Source organism: Mastomys coucha, unplaced genomic scaffold, assembly GCF_008632895.1.
Source record: "Mastomys coucha isolate ucsf_1 unplaced genomic scaffold, UCSF_Mcou_1 pScaffold17, whole genome shotgun sequence".
Lineage (NCBI taxonomy): Eukaryota > Metazoa > Chordata > Mammalia > Rodentia > Muridae > Mastomys > Mastomys coucha.
The window spans coordinates 18,809,552-18,831,603 of record NW_022196899.1 but is presented as its reverse complement, the minus strand read 5'-3'; the positions used below and the strand labels follow the sequence as shown (position 1 = coordinate 18,831,603).

General features: G+C 36.0%; 1 protein-coding gene across 11 annotated transcripts in view; it reads left to right on the top strand.

Moving 5' to 3' along the window:
* The window catches only part of Nlgn1 (neuroligin 1), a 901,140-nt gene extending 882,483 nt beyond the window's left edge, over positions 1 to 18,657 (top strand). For 8 of the 11 annotated variants that reach the window (XM_031376453.1, XM_031376456.1, XM_031376452.1 and 5 more), the window contains 3 exons: positions 8,259 to 8,471; positions 11,775 to 12,564; positions 13,801 to 18,657. In XM_031376453.1, coding sequence (XP_031232313.1) covers positions 8,259 to 8,471; positions 11,775 to 12,564; positions 13,801 to 14,623 — 1,826 coding nt within the window. In that variant the 3' untranslated portion in view covers positions 14,624 to 18,657. The remainder of the gene's footprint in view (positions 1 to 8,258; positions 8,472 to 11,774; positions 12,565 to 13,800) is intronic. The other 3 variants (XM_031376460.1, XM_031376458.1, XM_031376454.1) reach the window with 1 other exon arrangement.
* The last annotated feature ends 3,395 nt before the right edge of the window (positions 18,658 to 22,052 follow it).

Genomic DNA, 22,052 nt, shown 5'->3' with positions numbered 1-22,052 from the left:
TCTCTTCACCTAGACATTTGTCAATACCCTCCTACTTTCTACGTTTTTTCACCATTACAGATAATGTTTTTGAAGCCCATCAGTGATTTCTCTTCTTTTTAAGGCAGCATAATGTTTTGCTATATTTATTTGTAGTATTCACATTTTCTGTATCCAATGGTAATCCTGAAACCACGGAGGGAACTATTAGCTCTTGAGTATTGTGTACAATTCTGTGGTAATAATGGCTTTCTGTGGCTTTGGGTTCTTATTTTGTTTTATATGATCAGAAGAGATATTGTTAAATCATGTAGTATTTTTTTGGAAAAATTTTGAGGAATATCTACACTCTCTTCTATAATGGATCAATTGCTTTTCATCCTCACCAATAAAATGGCTTCAAATTACTGGCATCCTTGCCAATTTTTTTCTGTTCTTTTTAGCATAGCCAGCATATATATGAAGTAGCATATCACTGGACCTGCCTTTCTTTTATGACTAATGATGATAATGGTTTAGATGCCTATTTGCAATTTCTGTATCCTCTTTGGATACATGTACAATGGTTAGTTTTGTCAACATGCATGATCAAGAATCACATGGGAAGAGCATCTCAGTGAGGAATTGTAAACATTGTGTTGGCTTAGGACAAATTTGGGAAGAATTGACTTAGTTAAGGCAAGTGTTAAAACAAGAGTACGCAACTCTATGGTACTATTGCTTGGGCAGAGAGTCTTGAACTATGTAAGAGTTGAGAAGTACAGCTGGGCAGAGCAGATGAGAAATAAGCACACCTGCATTCATTTCTTTCTACTCTTGATTGTGGATGTCATGTGACCAGCTGTTTGAAACTCCTCCCTTTACTTCCTACGACTTATGGACTGTGACCTGGAATTGGAAGCTGAAATAAACTCTCTTCTCTTATGTTGTTTTAGGGGGATTTTGCATCTCTTTTTATTAATAAATTACAGTATTTTAGGTTTTTCCTTTTCTTGTTTAGTTGTAGATTGTATTATCTGAGATAGACATTAACTCCTTAGCAGTAACATTATTTACTGTTCTTTTCTTTGAGTTTTCTCCTTGGTGTACAGAATTTCAAGTCTGTTTTGAATCCATTTGTGAATCTGTTTCTATTTTGTGCCTTGCACTTTGATATAACCAAAAAAACGATGAGACTATCCTGCATTCCTGATTTAAATATTCATATTTTTATGTGCACCAGTGTTTTGCCTGTACACATATATGTGAAGCAAATGAGTACCTGTTCTACAAAGGCCAGCCGAGGATGTCTGATCCCCTAGAACTGGCCTTACTAGCAGTAGTGAGCCCCCATGTGGGTGCATATTAGCAAACTTAATTCTTTAGAAGAATTACAGTAAGTGCTCTTAACTTTCAGCATAGTACCACAACCAGGCAACCAAGTATTTAAACACCAGAGCCTCTGAGGAATGCTTCACATTTAAACTACCACAATGTCCAACTTGATAAAATATAAAGCAGCATATTTCCAATAAAATTAAAATTTGAGAAATTTATTAAGCAAAATGGAGGTAAATTATGCAATCATGTCTTAATATATTTTATTTTCATGTAAGTGTGTGTATGCTTGTGTGTAAATATTTGTAGGGGCTGTCTGTGTGCACATATTAGATCTTTTGAGCCTATTAACATAGCTATTTTATTGGAATGTTTTTAAAATTTAATAGAAGGATTTCAAGAAAACGGTCTCTCATAGAAATGGTCTCAGAAGTCAGTCATGTGGGTATTGATGTAGAATCCAGAGACAGTGCAGAGGAAGAAGTAATTGTGTCTGATTGGAGATTCAAATTTCTACAATAACCTGAACTTTTAATCTAATGATTGTAATGTTTTTATTTTTAAGATCACAAGTCTTTAATGATTTAATCTTCTGGTCCATGTTCCTATGTCCCTCCAAGGATGTCTCACTATCTTGAGGAGTCTCCTGCCTACATGGCTGCTAGTTAATTCTCTGCAGCACACACACATAAACAATACATTTAGCATTTCCTGTATTTCCATTCTGATGAATTATTCCTCAATCAGAAGGAGACAACATAGTCTTCTGTATATAAACAAACAAAATGATAAATACTACAAATACCTTCCTCCAATTTTACTACCTGAATTGAACTTCAATTCAAAAATGATTCTATTATATTTAATATTTGTAGAAAATAATAAACTTTATATTCAAGTATGGCTTGCATGATTAAAATGAGAAAATGCCTCTAAAGTGCAGAATGACCTCAGATATACTATAGAGTACAGGGAACAGAATTGAGTAACAATGAAGATTGATAGAATAGTCCTGGACATTTGAGAATTGAACTAGACTTTCACATTACATTTGGCTCCTCATCATTACAGTTTAATAAGACTAATCTTATATCTGATTTATTTTCCTTGCAATTTAAAAATTTAACTATGTGTAAAATATAAGAAGTGACTCCTCAGAGATATGATATGCTTTTACAGTATTATTTTGTTGACCCATCAGCAATGTGCTAAATATGATACACTAAAAGTGGAATTCAACATGGGACACTATTTACTTAAGGTGAAGCCAGTTTGCTTACTACGAAGATTCTCTACGTGACATACCTTAACTAGTGATACTATTATTAAATCAACTCTGTGTGGACACCTAGACTCATTTGAATGTAACTGGAGCTTTTTTTTTTTTCTTTTTGGACTTAATTAAATAGTTTATTGGTAAGCTATTAACACAGACAATTCTAGGAGACATTAGCTTTTGAATTTATTTCCTTCAGACATTATTTGGTTTTAAGGTTCACAAAACATATGGACTTTAACTTTTTGAAAATATACAGAGAGTATGCTTCATGTCCTTATGTTTAAAACACTGCTATTTTTATATTTTACGATTATTTATCACTGAAACTTCCAGATATATGGCTCATGTTTATCTCTATCTGTACAATAGAACTACTACTTTGGTCAAGACCAGTATCTTTTTTTTTTTTTTTGAAAAAAATTTTTCATTAGATTTTTTTATTTACATGTCATATAATATCTCCTTTCCTAGGTTACCCTCCAAAAATAAATAAATAAATAAATAAATAAATAAATAAATAAAATAGCCAAAAACAAAAACAAACCCCTGTTCCCTCCCCCCTCCCCTATGCTGATCACTCTACCCTCTCCTACTTACTGGCCCTGGCATTCCCCTAGACTGGGTATAGAACCTTCACAGGGCCAAGGCAGGTTTAGGAGCTCTCTGGTGGAATTTTTGGGGTCACTTAAGTATGCTATCATATCATCAGCAAATAGTGATAATTTGACTTCTTCCTTTCCAATTCGTATCCCTTTGATCTCCTTTTGCTGTCTAATTGCTCTGGCTAGGACTTCAAGTACAATATTGAATAGGTAGAGAGAAAGTGGGCAGCCTTGTCTTGTCCCTGATTTTAGTGGGATTGCTTCAAGTTTCTCTCCATTTAGTGTGATGTTGGCTACTGGTTTGCTGCATGTTGCTTTTATTATGTCTAGGTATGGGCCTTGAATTCCTGATCTTTCCAAGACTTTTATCATGAAGGCATGTTGGATTTTGTCAAATGCTTTCTCAGCATATAATGAGATGATCATATGGTTTTTTTCTTTGAATTTGTTTATGTAGTGGATGACATTGATGGATTTCTGAGTATTGAACCATCCCTGCATCCCTGGGATGAAGCCTGCTTGATCATGATGGATGATCATTTTGATGTGTTCTTGGATTCGGTTTGAAAGAATTTTATTGAGTATTTTTGCATCAATATTCATAAGGAAAATTGGTTTGAAGTTCTCTTTCTTTGTTAGGTCTTTTTGTGGTTTAGGTATCAGAGTAATTGTGGCTTCATAGAACAGATTGGGTACCTTCTGTTTCTATTTTGTGGAATCATTTGAGGAGTATTGGTATTAGGTCTTCTTTGAAGATCTGATAAAACTCTGCACTAAACCCATCTGGTCCTGGGCCTTTTTTGGTTGGAAGACTATTAATGACTGTTTCTATTTCATTAGCAGATATGGACTGTTTAGATCTTTGATCTGATCTTGATTTAACTTTGGTACCTGCTATCTGTCTAGAAAATTGTTCATTTCATCCAGGTTTTCCAGTATTGTTGAGTATAGGCTTTTGTAGTTCTCATGATATTTGGATTTCCTCAGTGTCTGTTGTTATGTCTCCCTTTTCATTTCTGATATTGTTAATTAGGATACTGTCTCTGTGCTCTCTAGTTAGTCTCGCTAAGGGTTTATCTATTTTGTTGATTTTTCTCAAAGTACCAGCTCCTGGTTTGGTATTTTCTTTGTATAGTTCTTTTTGTTTCCATTTGAAGATATTTACTGGCCCTTTAAGTTGGAGGTCTTCACTCTTTTCTATACTTATTATTCTTAAGTCTGATCTTCTCGTTATGTCCTGCATTTCCTGGATGTTTTGGGTTAGGAAATTTTTGCATTTTATGTTTTCTTTGACTGTTGTATCAATGTTTTCTATGGTACCTTCTGCACTTGAGATTCTCTCTTCTATCTCTTGTATTCTGTTGGTGATCCTTGCACCTATGGTTCCTGAGTTCTTTCCTAGGATTTCTATCTCCAGAGTTGTCTCTCTTTGTGATTTCTTCACTGTTTCTACTTCTATTTTTAGGTCCTAGATGGTATTGTTGAATTACTTCACCTATTTGGTTATGCTTTCCTGTAATTCTTTAAGGGATTTTTGTGTTTCTTCTTTAAGGGCTTGAACCTGTTTACCTGTGTTCTCCTATATTTCTTTAAGGGAGTTATTCATGCCCTTCTTGAATTCCTCTATCACCATCATGAGATATGATTTTAGATCCAAATCTTGCTTTTCTGGTGTTTTGGGATATCCAGGACTTGCTGTGGTGGGAGTACTAGGTTCTGTTGATGCTGAGCAGTCTTGGTTTCTGTTGGTTAGATTCTTGCATTTGCCTTTTATCATCTGTTGATCTCTGGTGTTAGATGTTCTTGCTGTCTCTGGATGTAGCTTGTTCCTCCTGTGGGTCTGTAAGCCTGTGTCAGCATTTCTGGGAGATCAACTCTCCTCTGATAAGACCAGTGTGCAGAGGACTGTAGATCAGTTGTCCCCCCTGAGTCCTGAGGACAGAAAAAACCCTGGAGACAGGCTCTCTGATTGTGGGAAAGGTGCATAGAGGGCTGTGGATCAGCAATCTATCCTAGGCGTAGACAGAGGTAGAAAGGATCCTGTGCTAGCTACCCTGCCACTTCTGAGACCTGTGCCTCCCAGCTGGACCTGCCTGAGTCCCTGGGTTGGAGCACTCCCTGGAGACAGGCTCTCCAATTGAGGGGAAGGGGCAGAGAGGGCTGTGGATCAGCAGTCTCTTCTAGGTTTAGACAGAGGTAGAAAGGATCCTGTGTTGGCTACCCTGCCACTTCTGAGGCCTCATAACTGGAGTTTTTCAATGTTGTTTTATAAAGTAATCAGTAGAAATTCTTGTTTTGTATTGAGTGGCTTAAGCTATACTCAAAATTCATTTTTCTACCTGAGTAGATTTGTGATATAAAATTATAGGTAATAAACTCCCTAGACTGCCACAATCTTAATCTTTCATTCGTTCTGTTACTCAAAAGCATAAACTGGTGTGCATGCCTATATGGATACACATAGGATTTCGTTATCAGTCCAGAACTTTCTAGTTATTACTGGAAACCATTCTGTAGTTATTTTCAAATTTCGTGCTGTTGGTTCAGTCTATACTTCTAGATTAACAATTTTTTTTTCAAAAATTTAAGTTAATGACTTCATCTTATGTCTAAGCTCACATAAATAAAAAATATTGTTAAAAGAGTTCCCTGTGAGGTTTTTTTTCTCTAAATATTTTTTTCTAATTGAGAATTTGAAATTTTCTAAGCAAAAATACATGTGAGAATTTTTTTTTTCAAATTATTCTGTGATATCATTAAAGAGTACTGGGTGTGACCAGAAAGATATTTGTTCAAAAATATGTCTGTGAAAAGTTTACCTGAAACTCATGGATTATATTTTCAAGGTAATATATGCAAAATAATGCACATATGCACCTGCACTTGGGCACACACATACATACTGAACTAGAGCTTGCATGTTTTTACAGTGGCTTTTTGTATAGCCTGCCCTGGTTTCATACTCACATACATCCACAAACACACACACACACACACACACACACACATACACACAGAGGACGGAAGGGAGAAGGGGAGGGACATGGGGAGGGAGAGAAGGAGGGGGAGGGGGAGGGGAAAGGAGAGGGAGAGGGATAGAGGGAGAGCTTGCACCTTTTTACAGTGGCTCTTTGTATAGCCTGCTTGGTTTCACACTGATGACCATTTTGCCTTGTTTACCTGGGTAGAGGCTCATCAGCAGAAACCTCCCACACACTTAAACTACACCCAACTTGAGATTATACTTTTAAATCTAAAACCAACTTTCATTCCAAAGTTATTCAAAAGGGTTTCATTTCACCTATTTCCTTCTACAATGACTAGGAAGAATTTCTTGTTGGGCTTGAGGATCACTCATTGAATAAACTGAGCAGGCTTGGGGGCAGGGGGATGATTCCTGTAAAATGCCAAGCACAGTCCTGTGAGTCTCTTATCCAGGATTCCTACAGTGGCAAATGGGAGGCTGGACCGTGGAGTCAGGAAAATCAGCTTCAATCTCATGGGCTTTGCTTTTGAGCATACAGTGCACGGCACCCGATATGATACACAGGACATCCTCTGTCAACAACGCGAGAAGTACCAACCCCCACAATGTTACCCTGACTTCCACATCCATCCTAGGTCACCTATGTGCAGGAATTAACACATGTATACAATAAAATTTTAAAGGCTTTTTGTTCATATTTTAATGTGATGACAGATTAATTTACTCCTAGGTAGGTACTGATCTTATGGTTTGTTTCTCACAAATAAAATTGAATTCCTAGCTGCTTTTATAAAGCATATAAATATATTTAAAACAAATCAAAATTTTGATTAACACATTGACTCATATTGAGTCTTTTGGCCTGGATTAACTTAGAAAACTGGTTTTAAAACTCTTTTCCATGAACTTGCTGAAAGACTCTGAGTATTACTAATCAATTTATATAGAACAAAACCATAAATATGTCCCATAGTTTACATGGTCAGTGATAACTTTTAAGTATATGAATAGGTTATAAAATATGCTATTTTATTAACCATTTCTGCTTTCTATCTAACAATGTATAATTAACACATTATAAAACCTCCCATACTAGCCAAAAAGGGGGAATATGCCTTAAGAGTTCAAAAATAGTTCCTTGAGTATTCCCTTTAAACTTTCTAGGGATTAAAAATAAAAAAAAACATAACAAAACAACAACAACAACAACAAAGACATTTAGCTCTTATTGCTACAGGATTTCCTAGCTGTCCTGAAATTTCTTATGAAGAGTAAAGTGGCCTTGAAACCATGAGTTCTGAGATTATCGCTGAGTCCACCACACTTATTTCAAGAACAGCCCTATTCCAGCTACTTTTGGCATCCTGTCAGTGAAGGCCCTTCTGATCTTTCCCCTATTTGACTGCATCTATTTTCAAAATAAACTGACTGTTCTACTTATCAGCTCTATTATCTTACAGAACACTGAGCATTCTAGAAACCATCAGAGTCTGAACTCTGCCAAAGCCCTTGCTTTCATATACTGGCCAAAGCTTTCTAAAACATGTTTTCAGATCACCCTTATCACAGTCATTTCTTAACTGTGGTTCATCCTGCTACACATGTGTAGGTACACACACTGCTAGGAATTGCATTAGAATTTCATGGAACTGCTAAAACTCTACGTAAAGCTTGAACCATTACCCCCTTGTCCACATTTATTGCACACCCTGCTCCACAGAAGGATTCTGACCAGGTTAGATCACAAGCAACTTGTACACTGATGTATCATTGTATACAAAATATACACTCTTATAAGTTTCTCTATATACTTTCCTGTCACCATCAAGGAATGTGGCCTCTGGAAATGGGTGTTTTGAGGCCTTTCATCCATTACCATACCCTTTGCTCATCTGTTTTCTGGGAACCATTTAGGAAAGATAAACATTCTCTTTCGGAGATCAATGATTTTATCCAAATGGAAATACCTTTCACTAAAGCACTTGGCAGTCATGATGGCCAGGACAAGCCTTTGATAACCTTAAAGTTGATGTATGGTTAATTCATGTTAACTACAACAATCATCCCAAGATATCCTTCTTCTTCTGTCTTCCAGGCTTCCTGAGCACAGGCGATCAGGCTGCTAAAGGAAACTACGGGCTCCTTGACCTCATCCAGGCCCTAAGGTGGACCAGCGAGAACATTGGGTTCTTTGGTGGTGACCCCTTGCGAATCACTGTGTTTGGATCAGGCGCTGGGGGTTCATGTGTCAATCTGCTGACTTTATCCCATTATTCTGAAGGTAACCGTTGGAGCAATTCAACCAAAGGTATTATGCAGGTTGCAAATTTTGACAATTTTGGTGTCTGCATGCCACCACCATCAGTACTATGTGATGCTCTGTATCTACTTCTCTGTTCCAACTGAGTGTTAGGTTGGGCTTGATAACTGTTTAGCGATGTTTCTTTAGCCTTTCTGTGCATGTGTAAGTTTCTGTCAGACTCTTCTCTCTGTCTTCCATGGAGCTGGGTAAGATGCTTTTTCACGTCCACTTCAGAATGCTGAGCGTTGTAGCAATTTTCTGTTTTCAAAGGCTTGATTTGAGGGAAAAATCAGATAAAGACTTTCAACACTCTGTTCTTTCTCCTTAATCAGTAGGCAAAATCAAATATTTTTAAACATAGGGACATAGACACTTGAAGCTTTTCATTAGTTTGCATGCGTGATCCAAAATTGTCAAAGCGTTGAGGTCAGCAGTAGAACCTTTGATTACAAAGAAAAAAACATTTGATTTTGTGGTTTTTCTCTTTTCAGCTCAAGTTTGTTGTTTTGTTTGGTTTGGTTTGTTTTCTCCTGAAGCTTGGCAAAGCAATATGGAGCACTAGTCTGCTTTAATACACAAAGGATTTTTCTTATTTCCATTTTCTGGCTTTAAGTACTTTGACTAAAGTGTTTGTCATCTTTGTGACCCAACCTTCAGTCACTCATTGCAGTTACATTGCAAACAGGATTGCAATTCCATTATTAACCGGAGAGCTATCAGAAGAATTTCACAGAGTAAATACTTTCTATTATTTATATGTAGTAAAGAAGAAAACAGAATATTCATCAACAGAGAATCTGTGATTTTCTGCCTCCAATTTGTCATTGTATGTGTGAGAAACAACTTATTCGCTGTTGTTCTCCGGAATTCATAGAGAGTCTCAGTTCCCAGAAATAAAATATTTATTTTTGTTCTTTGTAATTGTATATATATATACAATTGTATATATTGTATATATTGTATAAATTGTATATATATATATATGAGTGAAGGGGTGGCATGTGTATGTGAATGCCACTGTATGTGGAAGCTAGAGGCACCATCATCTCTGGAAAAGAGAGCTACAGGTGTTTGAAAGTCATTTGAACAAGGGCGCTGGGTAATGAGCCCTGTCCTCTGCAATAGCAGACATGATGTGCTCTTAACACATTTTCAGTTATCAAAAATACATTTGGGATTCCATGAGAACATTCAGTCATTAGTATCCAAGTTATATTTTATATAGATATAATTTATTGGTATGGATTACATAGCATCTCACTTACCTGTGGAAAGATTCTTTATTTGAAGTAACATGATAGAAATGAAACATTTTAAAGTAGATATGTTGGTCTGTAATAAAATTGCTTACTTTGAAGTGATCAAGTTTTTCAATTAAACAGATGAGATTCTCCCAATCTTAGTATGAGTGCTAATGTTTAGCTAAGTTAGCTTTGGCAACCTATACAGAACTCTTGGAGTCGTTTGAGCAAGCATGGTCCCAATGCTAGCATCTGCCAGTATTGGAAGAGCACTGGATAAAGGAATCAATCAGTTCATCGCTTGACAGGACACTAAGCAGTGGCCAATGCTTCAGCAAACAGCAGAGAGTGTCACATTCCATCACACACTTTAAGGAAACATGTACATAGCTGACTGGAGACAGGGGCTTGAGTTTGATCTAGTTTGAAATCTCTCTCAAGAGGTGCCCGGTACTACTAGAAAGGGCACAGACAAATTTCTAAAATTCTCAGTCTCCCCCAAGACAGACTTGAATTTTAAAGACTAGAAACCCAATGAAAGGCTCCATTGTTCAGAGCTGCAGCTTCCCAGAGTCATCAACATCTCACAAACCCTTAACAACCCCCCTCACCTGTGAAGAAAGGAATGGCTTCCTAGGATATGCGCTTCAAGTGACATTTAACATGAAGTATTTTTTTTCGGGTATATTTAATGTCATTACGTGCTTGAGATAGGAATGAATATTATTTTTAAATGACCAGGTTTATTTTAGTAATAAATATTTTCGTTAGCAAAATATGCTTGTGCTCTAATATCAACAGTTCCTACAGTGTAACAGCTCTGTTACATTGCCAAGATGTTTGTAGTTTGCTTTGGTGAACTTTGTCCTACCAAAGCCAAGTCTATTCAGGAAAAAAAAATAAGAAATATCAGCTTTGTTTGACCTTTGAGTGTTTCTAAAATTATCTAGAACATACTATTAACACATATAAATCCATATGCATTTTTTTGTTGAGAACTCTGGAACCAATTCATGCATGACTTCTGAACTTTTGTGTAAAGAACTACTTTGCCCTTAAAATATGTAAATGATTGATCATGCTTTTAAAATGAATGAGGTCTTACCCAAATCTGGAAGTATATATGTATATATATTCTTAAATAAAATCAATAACCTATATTTTAAAAAGACTGTTATGTTATAAGAAAATACTCTAGTGATTCAGTGTACTTGCAGATTTAAAAAGCATACATCTGTTATCAAACAACATATATATGGCACTATAATTTATAGCCCTTAAGTGAGACAAGTCAACGGCACTGGCCCATATAGGTGCCATGCCTTATGATAAAATACAACAGCATACATTCTACAGTAGAAAAGTTTTAATTACTCCCTTCAGTCTTCCTGATGATGTCCCTCTAACTTAGTGAAGATACTTCTTCGTCTATGTCTTCTTCAGAAAGATGAGTAGTCATCATACAATATTTGGCATAGAAATATGAAAGCAGTTTGTCTTAAATTATATTCTGTTTTGTGTGGTGTCAAGGCCATCCCCAGGGTACTGTCAAGTCCCTAGTCCTGGTATCTGCATAAGGCCCAAACAATATGTTTTCAAATAAAATCAAGTTAAAGCAAACATTACACAATCATTTATACTGAAGACAGACATTAAGCCAAATTGAAGGAATATTGGAAATAGACAATATAGAATCTGTTGAGGAGCAAAGGAGAGAAATGACTTCATCCTGATGATGTTAATTATCATATATAATACTCATTAAGTAAAATATTTGAGTCCTTTAAATATGTATGCTTTCTAACTTCACCTCTCCTCCTTGCGATATCTTTGAGAGCACAGGATTTAGAACCGCAAATCAAATTACACTTAAATTATAAGACATTGAGGAAATTCTCTGGTATTTTGTACCCTGGGGATGACATTTCGTACCTTCTCTTAGACAATATGTATTTGTTTCTTCAATTGTACTTGAGATTATATGCACATGTCAAAAATAGCAGATGTTAATTTGTGACCACAACACTCTTTAATGATCATCCAAAACTCTCTGTCGATTTTCCCATAGGACTTTTTCAACGAGCAATAGCTCAGAGTGGGACAGCCCTTTCCAGCTGGGCTGTTAGTTTCCAGCCTGCAAAATATGCTAGAATTCTGGCTACAAAAGTTGGCTGCAATGTGTCAGATACCGTGGAGCTAGTAGAATGCCTGCAGAAGAAGCCTTACAAAGAACTCGTTGATCAAGACGTTCAACCAGCCCGATACCACATAGCCTTTGGACCTGTGATCGACGGTGACGTGATACCAGATGACCCTCAAATACTGATGGAACAGGGAGAGTTCCTCAACTACGATATCATGTTAGGAGTTAACCAAGGGGAAGGGTTGAAGTTTGTTGAAAATATAGTAGATAGTGATGATGGTGTATCAGCCAGTGATTTTGACTTTGCTGTTTCTAATTTTGTTGATAATTTATACGGATATCCCGAAGGCAAAGATGTTTTGAGAGAAACCATTAAATTCATGTATACTGACTGGGCTGATCGCCATAACCCTGAAACTAGAAGGAAGACATTGTTGGCTTTGTTTACAGACCATCAGTGGGTAGCACCTGCTGTCGCCACAGCGGACCTTCATTCAAACTTTGGCTCACCTACGTACTTCTATGCCTTTTATCATCATTGCCAAACAGATCAAGTTCCAGCTTGGGCTGATGCAGCTCATGGGGATGAGGTTCCCTATGTGTTGGGAATCCCCATGATTGGCCCTACAGAGTTATTTCCTTGCAATTTCTCCAAGAATGATGTGATGTTGAGTGCAGTAGTAATGACATATTGGACGAATTTTGCTAAAACTGGGTATGTACCTAAGGAAAGTACTCTGCCCTAATTGTAATAACAAATACCTCTTTAAGTATTCTTGAATAATGTATATATATTCTTAAATAGTGTAATGTATTTTTGCTTATTTGTTTGTTATTTCTTCTGCGATACCGGGCATTGAAACCAGTGCCTTGAACATTCTTGAATACATATCCCATCACTATGTTACATTTCTAGGCCAAAGTAGTAGACCAAAACACAGTAGCATATTAACGTCATATAGTGAACACTAATTCTGTATTTTACTGTTTTTGAACAGTTGCTACATTACCAATTCTACTTTTTTTCTAGTTTATTGAGACAGACTTGTATTCCTATTGCACTGCTCCATGGCTTTATTACTTTGGCTTCTGAGGTGCACAGGCCATGACATTACCATTTTCAATGACATAGTGTTCTATAACTTTCTAGTTCATAACACTGTATGCATTTTAACATTCATCTCAGATTCTACGGATCTTGCTGTACATAGAAGGGTCTGAGGTTCCAGAAGCTTCATTTAGATACATCTGTGTAGGGTAGGAAAGCCCTCTGATGATGGACATCTCTTCAGGCGCTGGTCCTAAGTCCTCAGCTTACATTTTGATGCCATTTCTCTTGCACTGCCACTGGGAAAAAATCAAACTTATTATGAGAATAATATTTTTTAAACGTTTTGCACTATTGTCAGTGTGTTTGTGTATATGTTGTACTGTGTATGTGGTGTGTGTGTGCGTGTGTGTGTGTGTGTGTGTGTGTGTGTGTGTGTGTGTGTACATGCTTATACACTTGTGATGTACTTATGGAAAAATGAGCTGCGTGTCCTTGCCAGAGTTCCAGGATAACTTATATGGAGTTTGTTCTTTCCTCCTACACTGACACTGATTCTAGAGATTGAACTCATACTTACAGTCTTGTCCAGCAAAAGCATTCACTGCTGAGCCATTTTCTGGACCAAAAATAATTAAAAGTATTTTGAATAAATGATAGTTCTTCTCTAAATGAATAGGGAACCAGAATGTGAAACTAACCAGTTTCATATTATCACTGACATAATTTTATTTAACTTAAATTTCTAAGTAGAAGCAAGTTAATATTAAAACATAATTAAAACTTTTCCTATGTTAATTCTTTGAGTAAACATTAAGCATAGTATTTTGACTAAGAAAAAGAATAAATAGAATATATGTGTCCTCATAGATTCTTTTTTTGTCTTTTCACCCCTTTTCCTAGTGACCCAAATCAACCAGTTCCTCAAGACACAAAATTCATTCATACCAAACCCAACCGCTTTGAAGAAGTAGCATGGACCAGATATTCCCAGAAAGACCAGCTTTATCTCCATATTGGATTAAAACCGAGAGTTAAAGAGCATTACAGAGCCAATAAGGTAAATCTCTGGTTGGAGCTGGTACCTCATCTGCATAATCTCAATGACATTTCTCAGTATACCTCTACCACAACTAAAGTGCCATCCACGGACATCACTCTCAGACCTACAAGGAAAAATTCCACACCAGTCACATCAGCCTTTCCCACTGCCAAACAGGATGATCCCAAGCAACAACCAAGTCCCTTCTCAGTGGATCAGAGGGACTACTCCACAGAGCTAAGTGTCACGATCGCAGTGGGAGCCTCTCTGCTGTTTTTGAACATCTTGGCTTTTGCAGCCCTGTACTACAAGAAGGATAAGAGGAGACATGATGTCCACCGGAGGTGTAGCCCTCAGCGCACGACCACCAATGACCTCACCCATGCTCCAGAAGAGGAAATTATGTCTCTCCAAATGAAGCACACTGACTTGGATCACGAGTGTGAGTCCATCCATCCACACGAGGTGGTTCTTCGGACCGCCTGTCCCCCAGATTATACTCTCGCTATGAGGAGGTCACCTGATGATGTTCCTTTAATGACACCTAACACCATCACAATGATTCCCAACACTATACCAGGGATTCAGCCCTTACATACATTCAACACATTTACTGGAGGACAGAATAATACACTGCCCCACCCCCACCCGCACCCCCATTCACATTCAACAACTAGGGTATAGCCAGATGAGAAAGACAAACTGATTTTTTTTTCTGATGGAGTGCAGTAAAAGATTATTGGAAGATTCCTTGGCTTTCAACTCAGAAGACTCTCACTATTTAAATAAGGAGGAATATTATGTGAATATACATATCAAGAACTTTGGGGGTTTTGAAAAATGAATTGTACATAGATATACACACAAATCAACTTTAAAAAAAAAAGCAAATTCCAATTGCTTGAAGCAATTGTTCTGAATGATACTTTTTCATTCACTTTCAAGAATTAATTTGTTGAAGATTTAAGTTACATACCGGAGTTAGGCATGTGGAACACCAAACAGGAAAGTACTCTGTCTGAATACTTTAAAAACAGAAAAACAAAAATAAAAATCAAATCAACTATGAATATGCACAAGGGACACACCAATGGAATGTCAGATAATTTCGTCAGTTTTCATTTGGAGCCCTTTAATTGTGTAGACCATATCTGCTTAAGTACACAGAACACCTATGCTGTTAATGGCATAGCAGAGAAGCTCATGCTGAAAATTGCCAGTAAAACAAAGAAGTTTAAAGACTGGCAGGTACAACATTATCACATAAGTGCTGTCAGTACTAAGTCGTGGGGATCAAGGAGACTGGATATTTTTAGCACGATGTGCATGATAATTTATATGCTTGGTGGCTGTGCTGCTGATTAAGCCGTAATTAAAATTCTTCTCATCCCATTGGAGTTTTTAATAGGAGCCTCCTCCATCAATTGGCAGAACCTAAAGAAGATTTTATAAGGGGCAAAAGTAATTATAATAATAAAATAATTTGCAGTAGTTTCGATAATAGAGGGAATAGTTATTAAAGTCTTGGGAGAAAGTAGAGGTATAGTGGTGAATACTCACTGATATGAATCCCAGAAAAAAATTTCTATGAGTTGAATATTCTTTTCATTCCCTTATACGTAATTTATAGAAATACCACTCTAATTGGACATGTGTTAGCTACAGAGCTATAATTTGCTGTGGGTTTGTTACTCTGAAGTTTGTTCCTTTCGGTAACATTCTTGCAAGGTGTAAGGACGCCCCAATAGTACCATTCTGATTAAAGTTCTCAGTCAATTGATTTACTCATGTTGCATGACAAAATGTTTACTACTAAGAATTCAATAGAAAGTTCAGTCCCTCTTCATGTTGCAGCTTTCTCGCTGAGGGTCACTTGAATTTACTCATGAGATCTCAGCAGAGGAACAATGTAGGTGCAGAACCTAGGAGAGTCAACAGCTGGGGGGGGGGGGTTGTCTTTCACACATGTGCAATTTCAAATGAATTCTCTAAGACCACAGAAATCTCTGAATCCCCTGTTGTTTACCAGTAATATCAATATATCACAGACCTTTCCAAATGTTTGTATATGTAATCAGATGTACATTTATATTAAAAAAAAAAACAATGAGATGGACTTAAAGAGCACATCCTGATCAATGGTTTCTCTCTTATCTGTACTATATTTCTATTAGACTAAAGTTATGTGATTTTTTTTTACCTTTTTTCAGATGACTAGCAATTTTGATAGTTTGTAAGATAACGCAAAGGACTTTCTCTGACTAACTGCAGTAACAGAGACCTTTCTTTCCAGCTACCCTTTTTCAAGAATTGAAAGCTTATTATACAAAAGCAAACACTTGTATACGACTTGGTGGGAAGGACGTTGTGTATCTTGACCACATCCGTGGTCCTTGGGTGAAATAAAGATAATACGGAGAATGGAGATTGGTCAAATGTTAAGAGACCTGATCTTTGCTCATTAAAGAGCTAAAACGTTTATTGCTGTTTTGTCTTTTATTTTGTTTTTAACCAAAAAAAAAAGAAAGAAAGAAAGAAAGAAAGAAAGAAAGAAAGAAAGAAAGAAAGAAAGAAAAGAAAAAAGAAAAGGAAAGAAAGAAAGGAATCTTCAAAAAAGAAACAAGACTGTCTTGGAGTCGTGTTTTAGAACAGTTGGGTTTTAGAAGACATACAGGCAGCTGCAGAGAATACAGCTGTGCATGGAGGGAAAATCTTGACACTTTAGTACTAACTTAGAACCAGGAACTCAGAAAATGTTACCTTGATCATTTTAAATACCCCTTCCCTAGATGTCACACAAACATAGTGACCATTATTTTCACTTAAAAACACAACTTTTGATGTTGCTAACCAGGGGAAAAATCTGTTGGAAATGTAGAAATGAAGGGGCAGTATTTCATGAAGTAAGGAATCTGCTCATAATATGGGAGTGGCCATCAGATATTTTAAAAAACATTCTTCAAGAGAATTGGAAAGCACTGAAAAAAAAAGATGTTGATCTAGTATTGAAAGGTAAAAACTCTACTTTGAAAATCTTATTTGGTTATATAGCCTCCAAAGTACTAAACATCGATAAATTTAAGTATTGTTCCATTTAAAAATACAATTCTCTGTCATAAGCAAAGTCTTCAAAATCCAGAGCAGTCAACTCGCCATTGATGAGTGACATGCTTGTACTTTAGAAAGTATGTTACCACCGACAGTGAACCAGAAGAACTATGCAGCCGCTGAAGCACCGTGTAATGCCAAACTGTCTTTGACGACATTAAGAAAACAGTAAGACTAGAAATAAAGGTGACATCAAAATGTACTGTGAATGAGTGCTTTCATATGCAGCAATTACTTCACTTGGAAAAAATTATTCTAATAAGTTATAGTGAGTACTCTGTTTCTATCTTACTATAAAAAAATGCTACATATCTCTAACATCTAGTTTTTGACAGTACAATTCCTGCTTTATATCAATTTAGGGAAATATTTAAGGAAATAATGCATAGCCTGATTGTTTGCTGAAAGAAAAGGAAAGAAAGCAGTCAGATTTTAGGGTTTCCCTCTTGGGGTATGGCAAAGGTATTGTGAGTCACTGTGAGTAGCTAGTCTAGTTTGTTTTATCAGACTCTGTCTTCCTGAACATAAAATTGTGTCTTGCACAACCAGAACTAATAACTCTTAGCAAACTGAAATATAATTTTTAAACGAAAGCAAAAATTTGGCATTTTGATTCAGTTTTATCTAATGTGTTTGGATTGTGTTTATCAAGAAGGTATTATCCTGCTAGGGGAAAGCTAATACTAAAGTGAATAACTATTTTAGCATTATTTATTAATTCAGATTGTCTTGATTGAAGTTGCATAGCAACAAACAAGAACAAGATTCTTAGAATTCATAGTTGATATCAAGCCAAAATAAGTGTTTGCTGTTTTGATTTTATATAATTTTGCCAACATTTATCAAAGATTTATGATGTTTTCTGTATAAACTTAGGGATGTTAAAGTGGCAGATTTAATGGTTTTAAATGTTATTGATATGTTGAATGTGGATCAAATTTAGTTTACTGTAGATAAATAAATTTGATCACTAACTTTCATGAAATATTGAATATAATTTCTGAATCACCTCACGTTTCCAATTTTGAGATTTTTTTTCAGCTCAAAGTAGAAATTATTTCATTCATTTTATGTCTAAGAACATGCTTTAATGCACACCTGTTGACACATATTAACGGAATATAATGTATACAAATAAAAATTCCCAACCACATGTGATAGTAAGTAGGCAAAATGCACAGTGCATAGCAGCGAGCCTGATACAGAAGTGGAATGCCAGCACTCAATTTTTATTTCTGTACTTATAACATCAGTAATTTCACCTGTTGGTACAGTTGTATTGAAATGCATATGAACATCCAGAAAAGATACAGAGAGCGGAGCAGATGTTCCTGGCTTTACAGGCATCAGAATTTCAGAATCAATGGCATCTTTTCTTTGGCATATCTCCTTGAAGTATTTTCACAATAACAAATAATGAGTGGAATCCCTAGGAAGCTGTCAATAGCCATGGTATTCCTCTTGTAATTTTGTTTACTTCTTAGTGATTGGTTCAAGCTTCGGGCCTTTTATTTCAAGTAATTAGTTGTTATACACTATCACTTTTTAATGTGAGTGAATATTTGATAATTTGGTTATACTTGCTCCAAAATAAATCTAATTAATGGGCACTTCCTGCTGAGATTTGTTATCATTCAATTAATTATCTTGCCAAGCTTCTGTAGGAGCAGTTGTCATTATCTTTTAGTCAATATAGTGACGGGATGTCTCCACTAACCTTCTACTTCTCCTTTGTTTGAGAAGTCAACAACACAAACTTCAGCTTTTCATCAAAATTCTAAGCTTCCTACTCATGTGATAGATTGGGCAAACTTGATTCATTCCTATAAATTATGAATTGGTTTTATTCTAGCACTTAGTTGTATTTTTATTTAGGCCAGAAATCAATTCAATTTGTTTAGCTCTACTGAAAATACAGACTGGAAAATCCATCTGCAGTGCTAAAGTGTCTTCTCTTTTTGTTATTTTGTTTAGAAGGCATCATTTTAATTTAAAATTTATAGCTGCTGATAATATCATTTAAAAAATAGAATAGAATGGCTAAGGTATTAATTGCCAATAAGGGAAGTTTGTTGGGAAATCCTGGGTTTAATTTGATTTTGTATTACGTCAAAAAAGTCCAAATATCCCTCTGAAATGACTGAGGTAATTTTTTGGAATAAATGGTAATTAGGTTGACATCTGATTTTAATAGTGCTTAAGAATGAAACCTTACAAATCTAAGAGACTTTATTTTTTTCTTCAGAAACAGAGGTGGTGCTACATACCTTATATTCCAGCACTCAGGATGCAAAGGAGAGCATATATCTATGAGTTCAAGTCTATATATTAACTCTATATAGCCAGACAGAGTTACATAGTAGTACCTTTCCTCCAAAAAAATATTTCAACTGGGTAAAATTATTTTAGAAGGAGTCAATTATTTTAAATGAACACATGATTAACACATATCTAATTTTTATCTAGCTATAAATTACATCTTGTATGTTATGCATACTCTGTATACAATGTGCTTTATAGAATACATAGGATGGTTCTTTCAGATGTCTACCTTTATATCCTCTAAATATGTACAAATCAGGCAGGAGTTAGTCCTCTGAAAAACGGCAAGCCCAAGATCTTGCTTTCTAATTTAAATCAATAACTATTGATGACTTAAGGAAACTTGTAAGTTGCCAAGTACAAGAACTCAGTAGCTGAAGTCCAAACAAAGAGACCTTCTCTAAATAGCATTTCCAGAACTGATGGCTGTTATATGGTACAATTAAAAAAAAATAGTGTTTTTTATTATTCCTTCCCTAAGGACATATTGGTCAACCAAGCATCGGGAATGTGCTGTACTTTCATCAGGCTGGGTCCGCTCCACCTGTGTTTGGACACCCACATCTCTCATTAAAAATCACTTTGTTATCATGAATAAATACCTTCGTGGTTTCTAAGTTGTGCTGACTTTTTTTAAAGATCAGGAAATTCTCTCTCTGTCTGGCACAAAATGAATGTACTTCTGCAACCTCATCCTGTTATCCCACAGATGCAGGGAACATTTTGACTTCTTGGAAATAAGAATGTTTACGATCTCTTTAGTACTTGGTGATTTCAGAGAAACAGACTGAAGAGTAGACTTGGAGTTCTTGGAGTTAGCCTGATAGGAAAAGCGACAAGCAAAGACAAAGAGATCCTAGAAAGACCGTGAAGTAAGGGAAAAGAAGAAAAGTCTTTAAATCTTCATTTACTGATTCTTCCAAATAATGTGGTTTATAAAAAGGAAAACATATGAACCAGAAATCTGTTGAGATTAAGACTAAATAAGGCTTACATAGAGCAAATAAGTTAAAACTTTAGAAGGATATAATAAACTTTTGGTTTTTTTTTTTTTTTTTTTTGAGACAGGGTTTCTCTGTGTAGCCCCAGCTGTCCTGGAGCTCATTCTGTAGACCAGGCTGGCCTCGAACTCAGAAATCCACCTGCCTCTGTCTCCCAAGTGCTGGGATTAAAGGTGTGCGCCACCACCGCATATGTGTTTTTAAAATTTTATGTGCATTGTTGCTTTGCATTCATGTATATCTGTGTGAGGGTTTCAGATTCACTGAAACTAGACTTACAAACAATTGTGAGCTGGGGTCCTGGGATTTGAACCCAGGTCCTCTGGAAGAGCAGATAATGCTCTTAAGCACTGAGCCATCTCTCCAACACCTAAAAGCATAATCCTTGATACATGGCTCCCAATGTTTTGAGAAGCAAGCAAAAATAGAGATATAAAATATTTGTAACTTTTTATTATCTACTAAGATTGGACCTTGAGACTGGAGATGCATGAAATATTTGTGTCTCATCTGTATAAACAAAGACAAGGGTATGAAATTCCCAAGCTAGAAATAACAGAATCCCACCGAGGTGAGGCTTAGCTTTCAATATTTCCAAATTGTCATCTAAAAATACTGACCTTGTCTGGAGGTTTCTATGGATATGTAATATACATCTAAGAGTGTCTTTCTAAACAAAAGTAATGGTTATAGGATTTGATGTATTGGATATGATTATATTTTATCTACATTTTTATATTTTCTTATACTTAACAGAATGCTTTCTTCTGAGTTTCATAAAGTCCTAAATACATTCTATAAATTTTCATGTAGAAGCAGCATATTCCAGTGAAATGATGTTATTTTAAGTACTTCCTTCTGCCCTAGTTCTGGAGAGCTGCCTTGATGATCTTCAGGCTAAAACATTTCTATCTCTCTCGAAAACACTGCAGTTCATTTTAAGAGCAGCCTTCCTCTCCATGATGACACATCTCCTCAACAGCTATTAGACCTTCTGTTTCCATGACTTCTCTAGTTACTCTTTATGATTCTTAATCTTAAAATTAGATTTGATGAACATCGGCTTCCTTTTTTCTCAGAGCAGTTAGAAGCCAGTGAATGTCACTGACAAATGACAAGTATAAGCCCCTCATTTCTTTGGTAAACAATGCCCACCTTCCTTTATTTCTTCATCAAATGATGTCTAAGGTGTTAGAAAACGGTCAAGATACTGTATTCTAGGTCAAATCCTGGGGCCTACTAACATACTATTATTATCAAACTTAGAATAAATTTAAGCCTTTGGACTGATTGAGATCATTTTTTGTGCTATTTGGTATATTAAAGTATTACCTATTTACTCCACTTTGTATGTATTGAAATAGTAGAATAGTACTTCTGAGTTTCATTGCATCACGAATTAAATTTTACTGCCCAAGTCTGTCAATCAAGGTGGATGATGGTAATTTTTCCCAGCCTAATATCTTGGCCAAACCTGGACCCTTACTCTGCTATAAGACTGAGGAGCATGGTATATCCAGGTTAAAATTCACCCCACCTTCACTCCTGACAGAACCTTTTCCTCTGCCTTGGTCCTAGTTTGTAATTGTGAAGTCTTGCCATTAGCCATCTATGATGAATCTGTAATTCTAAGCCAATGACAATATTTTGGAATTTTGTTCTTATATTTATATAGGATGTTT